The sequence below is a fragment of the Branchiostoma floridae genome, chromosome 5 (assembly GCF_000003815.2).
Source record: "Branchiostoma floridae strain S238N-H82 chromosome 5, Bfl_VNyyK, whole genome shotgun sequence".
Taxonomy (NCBI): domain Eukaryota; kingdom Metazoa; phylum Chordata; class Leptocardii; order Amphioxiformes; family Branchiostomatidae; genus Branchiostoma; species Branchiostoma floridae.
This window is the reverse complement of record NC_049983.1, coordinates 25,845,145-25,854,953: the sequence shown is the minus strand read 5'-3', so window position 1 is coordinate 25,854,953 and position 9,809 is coordinate 25,845,145. Positions and strand designations below refer to the sequence as shown.

General features: G+C 44.7%; 1 protein-coding gene across 1 annotated transcript in view; it reads left to right on the top strand.

The window, feature by feature from the left end:
* Positions 1-850: 850 nt before the first annotated feature.
* Positions 851-9,809, top strand: part of LOC118416373 (A disintegrin and metalloproteinase with thrombospondin motifs 9-like) — a 40,538-nt gene continuing 31,579 nt past the window's right edge. The window contains exons 1-5 of the mRNA XM_035821468.1: positions 851-860; positions 1,337-1,428; positions 2,183-2,277; positions 6,498-6,634; positions 8,047-8,138. Coding sequence (XP_035677361.1) covers positions 851-860; positions 1,337-1,428; positions 2,183-2,277; positions 6,498-6,634; positions 8,047-8,138 — 426 coding nt within the window. The remainder of the gene's footprint in view (positions 861-1,336; positions 1,429-2,182; positions 2,278-6,497; positions 6,635-8,046; positions 8,139-9,809) is intronic.

Here is a 9,809-nt window from a genome sequence, read left to right as displayed (position 1 = left end):
GTCGTGCACAAAGAAACAGTTTTCATGCGACTTTGTCCCATTCTACAGTGTTCAGTGACATGTGGAGGAGGCCTAGCCAAGCGGTCTGTGCAGTGTGTCAGTCTCACCGGCACCCTGAAGTCTACCCGGGACTGCAGCAGGAAACCTGCACTCAGACCTGACTCACAGAAACCCTGCAATAAGGGACCATGTACGTTCCCTTGTCTCTGTTTTCTGTACTTTTTCTACTATTTCTGTCTATCATTTGAGTTATTTGCCAAAACACAAGGCATGCCCAGTTTCCTTGACAGTCTTTTGGTTTTTATTAAGTTATTTGGGGAACGCTGATTCGCGGTTTTCAACATGGTCTCTATGTTGGGGAATGGAGTTGGCCTGGAGAAGGAGTTTTGCCGCCCCCGACACAAGCATTAAGAAGCCTGTCGGCATAGACTAGATTTTAACAGTCCCCTGAGAGGTCTTCATTGGCAGGTTTTGACTGTACATAGACATAGTACACCCATAGTGCTGTCTTACATTTTAATGTGTTTTGAACTTGATTATTAAGATTTCTGGCAGTGTAGTTTTTTGTTACATCAATGAAGGTTAGACATCCAGATAATAAGTAAGATACAGTTACTCAAACAAACTTTTAATTATTTTCCAAAATCATATCTGGATCTAGTTGCTTGAGACGTTGAGTGATTGCTATAATTTTGTGTAGTTTCTTGTCGAGCATTGCAAAGAATAGTGAACTGTCCTCAGACCACCTCAGTTGACACCTTCACCATGTTTGACAACAAGTTTGAGCTGCATGAACATAACTGTCATATCTCAGACTTACAGGGATCAGGCTGAAAGCCACAGTGATAGAATGGCTCGAGGTACAGAAAGTCTAGGTCATTGGAGACTGCTGGCGGATTACGGACTTAAAATGGAAGAGATACCCTCAACTAGATACATAACAACCACATGTACAGCTATTAAATGACTGCTGTGATGACTGGAAAATTTTATGGGGAACAGCAGAAAGGGACAGCAACACTGCTGTGTAGCCTCAAGGTCAAAGTGAATGTTAACCGGAAATGACCTTATTGGCTAGTTTGTCAGCACAGCTGTTCATCCACTGGAAGACCACATCATGCAAAATGGTATTAGAAACAAAGCTACATAGTACATGGATATTGGAGATGATCTTAAGAACAATGTAGTACCATAAAATGTTGCAGAAAACCAAATTTTTGAGGCTTCTGACATGAACAAATTCTTTCTGGGAGACCTTTTACACACACACCCCCTTCACTATGCCTTAAGCTTGCAGGGTTGACATTGACACATGCATCATCCCCCATCTCCTCAGGTTTGCCCAACAGCTGTAGTGAGGTACAGAAGCTGGAGAGAGCGCGGTACGACGGGGAGTTCTACCTACACGTGCACGGCAAGATCCTCAAGGTGGGTACACAGACAGATTTCCATCCCAGGCAGGGCTCTAGCCAGCTCAAACTTTTTTTCTGTCAGCCAATTCCAATCGTCGTGAAAACCGCGAAAATTTATTTTCCCTATGACACTACAAAGTAGTAAACGTCGCCATTGAGACCTTGACCTCGTATGCAAAAGGGCGCCGACACACTTCGTCCACAATAATAACAATAGCAAAACAAACAGTGTGTGGCTTTTACGGCCGTGGATGACGTCCCAAGCCGCCTGTAGCTTCCACCAAGGATTTTTGTCCGTCAAGGTTGACGGATTGGTTTTAAAGTTTTTCCGTCACACGCAGCAAATTTCCGTCAATTGACAGAAAAACGGACGCTGGCTAGAGCCCTGGTACACAGACAAATTTCTGTCCCAGGACAGAGGAATGGGTCCTGGAGACAGCACCACTGGAGCAGACAAATGTTAAAAAGCTGGACTCCAGGCTAGTTGGTTTGTCCATGCTTGTGCAAAGATGTGATGGTTAATTGTAATCTCAGCTTACAGTTTCTGAAACAACCCACAAATAAAGTTTGTGTGAACTAATGATTGATTTTGTAACTGGGGTTCAAGCGCCACCAAACTGACTATGCTGAACGGTCCTGACCCTTTTAGCATAGTGGTGAGCGTGTTGGGTTTGTGATCTGGCGGCCTGGGCTCGGCGCAGGTTCGAACCCTAGGAGCCAGGAGACAATTGTTTCTACTCACTTCTTACAATATTTTCTCCTCTCCCCAGGTTTACTGTCGGGACATGGAGACCACCCGGCCGACTGAGTACATCACCCTGGCCAGCGGGGACGGGCGCAACTACGCTGAGATCTACCAGAAAAGGTGAGGAAGGAGTCACCCCAGGGTTCTTGGGGGGGGGGGGGTGTTCTTAGAGATGTCTCAATAATTTCTAAGGAAGAAGGAATGAAAGTAATCTCGATCCAGTTTAGCTCACTGAAGAGCTGTTCTTCCGCTGGTCGTGACAGACAAGACAGACGCTTATAATGTACAGTATTTACAGATTCATTGTACCGGGGAAATACCTTACATGTAGCTCTTTTTGACAAGCACAATGGACAGTGGACCATGGCTTGACATCCCATCTTAAGGACTGCAACCCTTTCCAGTAACGTGCATATGCATGTCAGGTGAATGACGCAGCTGGAATTGAACTCAAGGCTTTTAGTTCCAGAGGCAGTGCCGCTAACCACTGGACGATGCACGCATAAGCTTTTGATCTACTTTTAAGGAGGTGCAATGGTATCAAAAAGATGGAGGGGGGGTCAGGAAAAGGGAAATAAAGTTTGGTGAACACAACTTAAGAGATACATTTGGGACCTTGTATACCTGCTGCATGGTCCCAAGCAAAAAGTAGCCAAAACATCTTTCATTTTCTGTGAAGAGCTTTTGTACCAACCACATGAGACCCATGCTTGTAGTATGTATTCATAGAGCTAGCGACAAATACCCTAGCTTATACTTCATGGTTTCCCTTGCCTGCATGGGATCCATCCCTGACGATTTACTGAGGGGACGATACATTCAAGAAACCCAGCAACTACAATAATGAGGGATATCAGGCTATCCCTTTGTTTGCTGGGGCCTGGTGTGTTTCTTTTCTGTTTGTTATCAGTTAACAAGGAATTTCCTGTGGTGGGCACAATTGTTTACTGAACCAGAATAATGAATTTTGTTTGTTTGAAAGGCAATGAAAACAGCTGTAAACATTAACATACCAAAACACGCCTTGTACAAAGGAGAATCACAATATTATTATGATGATGATGATTCTTATGAAGGCTACAGTTTCATACTAGTACATCACACACATTATGATTGTCAAACAGTATGATTATCATTCTTGTATCCTTCAAAATTCAGCCACTTGTTACTGAGAAGGCCGTCTACATTTGGAATACAAGATCCTTGTCTGCGGCTGGTTCTGGTAGTCAGCCTAATTCGAATTTTATAACATTAAAATTGTAGGACGTCCTACATATGAACATGACCACACTGTGCATACAAGCAAAAAGTATTTGTAAGGGCTGCTTGTTTCATCTGGCCCTTGCATTGTACGACTAGCTTTGGTGACAGGAAACCCTCAACAAGCCTGTATTTTTCGAAACTAACTTCATGTTTATTTTGCCACTAGCTTGAGAAAAACAACAGCAAGGAGTGAAAAAAAGCAGTAACGGTTGTGTGCAATATGCTTGGATTTAGCCTGAAGGTGCTGGAACGTGTTAACAACATATGGAGACACCCTGCTAGTACTAGTGTGTGGGACATGTCACTCCTTAATGTCACTTTCTCCTACGGACTGGCATGCCTCACTTCAAGTTCAAGTGTAGAAATGTTCCGGTGACCTCCACCAGCTGTGACCTTTGCCACATGCTACCCCCCTCCCCAAATTTATTTCCTACTAACTGTATAGGCCAATGCAAAACATGTCACCATCTGCCCATGGCATATCCAGCCTGGTGCCATCTTTGCTAAGATTGTTCTGGTGACCTCTAACTACTAGCTGTGACCTCTTCCACATGCTACCCCCCTCCAACCCCAATCAAGCATCTTTTCTCAAACAAATCACCATCTTGCATATCCAGCCCAGTGCCATCTTTGCGACTGTTCGTTCCGGTGAACTCTACATGCTATGATCTCTTCTACAATGCTGCCCCATGTATCCACTATACTCAAGCATCATTTCTCTAAGTGAATGCCGATGCCCAAAATATCACCATCAGACATGTCCAGTCAGGTGCCATCCCTTTGCACGTTTAGGTTAAGTCCTTCCAGAACCAGATGGTGCATAGGGAGGTGCCCATCTCTGTTTCAGGGCAATGACCCTAATTGACGCAGGCGCAGAAGGCCCAAAACGAGTCCATACAGTATTTTAGCCTATTTTCGACTTTTAGCAGGAAAATGTAAGTACATTTCATATTGGTGAGACAGTGTAGGTTGCAGATGTTCAGATTCGGCCAAAAAACTAGGTTTTGGTCCATCTTTTCGACCCCTAATTTGAAGTGCTGAGTCCCAAAAATGACGTCATGAAAAAGCAAGATGGCGGCAGGTTTGACCGCTGGAATAGTTGCACTGGTCAGAAAGTTTAAAGATTAGACTTTTGGACACTTGAGATAGCGGGCTGCTGTGTGGGGTGAGTTCTTATGACCTGGAATGTTCACGGATGAGATTATGACACCCTGAACTTGCTAACTTTTACATTATCGCCTATGCAGATTTGTATTAGTGGTAACTGCTCTTCAAAAGCCCTTGGGCCACACAACTTTGTGCAATCACTACATACAGCAGGGGGCTAGTAGTGGTCTGAGTGTTCACAATCATGTTCCCACACTGCACCTGCACACAGTGGCCGACAGCCTGCAACACAGTTGTTCCTGCCTGACCTATGAACTCTGGGAGAGCACACACACACTCTGAGTCAAAGTCATTCTGCACTAAGCCGATATGGCAGGAAACAGACTTTCCGGGGAAACCTTAGAGGGCTGTCAAGGTCACAGTAATGGCGGAAACAGCTGGGAGCGCCCAGCGTAACAGGTGCACCTGACTTTGCTGGGAGCTTGGCATGCCAGGAAAAATAGCAAGGAAGAAACAATGCTTTGAGTTAGGCATTGATTTGACTTGATTTATTTGGCTGAATAGAAGGAAGTACAGCAAGGGCTGCCCAACTAGCCAGAGGCTATTATAGGTCTAATCAGGTGTGAACAGTCATTAGGTACTTTGCACATGTAGTAAAAAAGGATAGTCCCATAGCCATTTTGAGGCTGTAGGGGCAGTGGCTTGTTATCCACTGTGTCAAGGGCACTGTGTTGGAAGGCAGAGCCCAACCCTCTCCTTCCAATGCCTTTCACCTCCCCAACCAAAGTCAGGTATCCATTTTTTTCACCTGAGTGAAGTGAGGAAAGTCTAATAAAGTGCCTTTCTCAAGGGCACAAGATCGGTAGCAGCACCTAGACTTAGAACCTAAATTCTGCATTTATTGAAAATGACCCACATGTAACATAACCAGAAATACTCTCTAAAACTGTCATTGACTGCTCTTCCATATTCAGAAAGCAAGAAATATGCAACTCCTGTTTCTGTATTTACCAGAACACAAAAACTATGCTATTGAAAAAAAAAGGTTATGTTTTGCTGGAAAAAAACATGGATTAACGACTGTTTAACCACTAAGCTGAATAGGATGCTGGTCCACGTTATAGCTAATGTTGTTTGCTTTCTACGGCTCCTGCTACCAAAACTGCCGTGTCAGCAGTTTACGTCCTTTGTGCGCTGTCATGGGAACGCTTTTGGGCTAGCTAAACACGTCACGGCTCAGTACCTGCGCAAACATGCAGACAAATCCGTTATCACTGCACAACAATGTGCTGTTTCCCCCGGCAGTAACACGTGTATGTGTTCTGCACACACGCTCTGCAGTGGTGCGCAGGGCGCTTGCTGTTGCCGTAGCAACGGATACCCTCTCCGAACCTGGAATAAACAGTGCAGGATGGGATATATATAGTCTGTGAACTGAATTAATCTACCCGTAAAGTTTTCTGTCATAGTAAGCTAAATGTGAACAGCGATTTGGGAAGACATGTACAGTGTATATTAAGCAGCAGTTTTGTATAAACTCCCTTTCCATTCCTTGCCTATGATGACGAAAATTGGTACAGAAAACCGGTACCATGGCCTAGGGGATAGGGCGTCTGTCTTGCATTGGATAGGCTAGGAGTTAAAATCATGGCCAGGTTAATCCTGATTAAACATAAATCTGCAATCATTTTAAAACTTATTATCTAACAGACTCCAAGTTGGTGCTTTCTCAACTGATAAAGAAGCCACTATCATATCTTTGTTGACTGTCTAGAAGTTTAACCCTTCAAGTACAAAAATAGCTGAAAAAGAAATAGATGTAGAATAGAGGTCATTTTGCCATTAATTCCTTCTCTATGATTGAAGTATGCACACATTCTGTTCCATTGATTTGCAATTAACCATGTGTCATGCATGGATTTGCAGTCAAATTATTCTTATTATATTAACATTGAATGTTTTGCCCTCAGCCTGTTCAACCCTAACCAGTGCCCACACAACGGGAGCCGGAACAGCTCCTGCCTGTGCCACGACAAAGGCCACCCAGACGCCGGATACACCGTGTACGAGAAGGTCCGCATCAACCTAGACACCATGCAGATCAGCGGTGGGTACCGACACTCAAACTCGTGAATACACGCATGGCCCAAAGTCTGAATTCTTCTAAAACCCTGTTCACACTATAATATTAAACAAGGCAGATTGGTACATTGATCAGACTCAGAATTTTGCGATCCAATTAAAAAATTTGTGGCAAAATATACCAGCTTCTGCATCTATGATGGGGTGTAGGGGGCTGGATCTGTATCTATATAGCCTGTATAACCGCCCATCGGCATAACACACCAGCTTCTGCATCTGCATAGCCAGTATAACAGCACGTAGACCCAGCATTTCTCACCCCACTGAGAAAGGCGAGAGAAGTTAGACCACCTTGGAGTATGGCTAAACTGAGGCCAGGTAAACTAACCAGGCTGATACTCGGGCTATAACTTCAGTGGAAGCCAAGAAAAGTTGGACCACCTTATAATTAGAGTATGGGAGCCCCAGTAAAGTAATACCCAGGCTAGAACTTCAGTGGAAAGTAAGAAAAGTTATCCCACCTGTGGTACCTCAGCGGTGGTGGGTACAGAATGAACACTAACATGTCCGTCAGCCGTCACAAGCCGTGGGTCAAACCTCCCTCTCTAATCTCTGCCAACCCAAACACAGCTTGTAGAAATGCCCTCTGCGATGACAGACAGTGGTAGAAAAACATCCTCGGAGCGACTATGCATTCCCAGCAGACATCCTCATAGACTAAGCAACGTCCACCACGGCTTGGTACGAAAACTTGACGACAAGACGTTTGAGCCCTTTGATCACGGAATATAGCGGCAGTTAAATTGTGCAAGAATAGTAGCTAGAACTTGAAGAAGCAGTTTTGATACGAAATGCACTCTGATTCAAACGGCACACTTCTTGAAAGACATTTTTTTTTTAAATTTGTAAAAGAATGAGGAAAGTTTCTCACTTGAATGTTGAACCTCAGATACATTAAGAATCATCAAGTTTACCCAATAGAGGTTTCCAATGGCGTCATCATAATAATTTGAATCCTCTTGTGACCAAGTTAGCAGGTTATTGGAATCTAGGCAGCATGTTGGTATGTTTAAGAGATGTATACTGTAATCCAACATGGTGCAAATGATGTATATATCACGCCTGTTACACTGTAGGCACTTAGTTCGAACGCACGATCTACGCAGCATAGAACACGATCATTGAATGCCCGACCTAGGTAACTTATCTCGATCGTTTGAAGACTTTATAGAGTTCTTCGGGTGTCCAAATGCAATGCAACAGCTAGACGGAATGTTGTAGAGTATGTCTATAATTTCGGAATTTTTTTCAAGTGTTTTTTTCTGTTCGAAAACCACCCGGGGAACTAAATGATCGAATTCAAAGCCTTTGAAACAAGCGTGGCATACAAAAATATGAATTTTGAATATTTGCTATTGTTTGTTTGCATCCCCCCAGTAAGCGACATGCAGTTCTCGCGAACAGTCCAGGGGAAAGCGGTGCCGTTCGGGAACGCCGGAGACTGCTACAGCACGGCGAGATGCCCACAGGTAAGGAACAAGTAGGGACTCTTCATGATACGCAATGTAGACTGGTGCGATTCTCTGGATCCATTACTAAGAAGGGTAGGGCAATGCCACAGTTTCACCATGCAGATCAAATTCTGTGGGTGGAGTTCCATGCCAGATCGCTCCCAGGTCTGACATGTTTTGAGGCATTCGCCATTTCAGATGGTAATATAAGGCTGGCAACTTCATTTAGAGGGAGCTTCAGGCATTTTTTAGCATATTGCAATATGTCCGGCCTTCTAGGGTTGCTTTGCTACAACCAAGCACCATTTCTGGTACTTGTACTGTATGCTAAGTAATGATGCACTGCTTCCATATCTATCTTGATGTGATAAAGGTTTCCACCTCCAACCTGATACAGCAAGACCAATTAACATACTGCAAAGAAAGTAAAGAAAACACAGCAAAAATCAAGACTATGTCTATGTGAAGGCGATGTACTCACAGAGCTGGGAGAGTCGGCCCATCCCCTGCAAGACCTTTGACGGGAGGTCCCCTCACCATGGCAACAACTTAGTCCTGGAGATTCCTTGGATCGGAAAAAAATGTCTTTTCTGGCCCCCTCCTTTCTTCTTTCAATCCATCCCTCAGCCCTGACATCCCATTTTTCTGGAGACAGCTCCATGCAGAAATGTCCTCTGAGTTTGACAGTGGTCTGCGGAATCTTCCAGTAGACAGACAGACAGTACACATGTATGTTCACTTCCACTGAATAGCAGCCATTTTGATTGTTCAAGGTCAGCGGGGTCATTGAAGATATTCCATCTCCAGCTCAAGTCCTCATGGAAACCTCTGGCAACAGATCAGCTTGTCTTCATCCAGAGTCTCCCAGCACTCTCTCGCAATTAGAATGCAGCCATTTTGATTGTTCAAGGTCATCAGGGTCACAGAGGGTGGTCCACTCATGAGCCCCCATGGCAGGAGATCTGAATGTAGACCCATTTTCTGCAATGATCCAGACCTAGACTGCCCCAGTGCCCTCTCTCCTCATGCCTTATATGGTATGACAGTTGGACGAATCCCATGCAGGTCCAGATAGTGATTGACATGTCCCCCGAATGATTGACAGCTCCGCAGGGCAGCCCTAATTGTCGGGAGGGGGGCTCCAAGCCAGCGCACATGGCCTGCCTGTTTACATTGAAGATTAAGCGCCCCTCAGCAAACAGTGACCAGTAGTGAAGTAGTGTACTCTTCCTAATTTGCAGGCCTATCATGGCCAGCGGACCTGAACTGCACAAATTTGCCTGCCTGCCTCCCTTGGTTGAGCACAAGACACTGAGTTTACAAGATCATATCTCTCCCCCACAGGAAGTTATTGAAAAGATCCCATTAAGAGAGTCTGGGTTATTAGCATGGCTCGTTGCACAATCATCCTCAGATTAATAAAGGCAGGGCCGTTCTAAGCTGTGTGCGCAGGGTTTGGAGTAGTTCTGTTGTGGGGAGGGCGTCCCAGCTGTGCAAATGTTGTGCCTGGCCTCTCAGGGAACCTACACAAAGGGAGATAGCAGAAGCTATGTGCTGTGCCCAGGAGATAGCCGCTGCTTATCACTGTAAGGTTTACACAGGGTTTCCCTGTACAGTGCGACTCTTGTTGCTGGAATTTTACAATAGGCGATCAAGAATCTTCAGGAAAATTGCTGTTTAACGCATCAT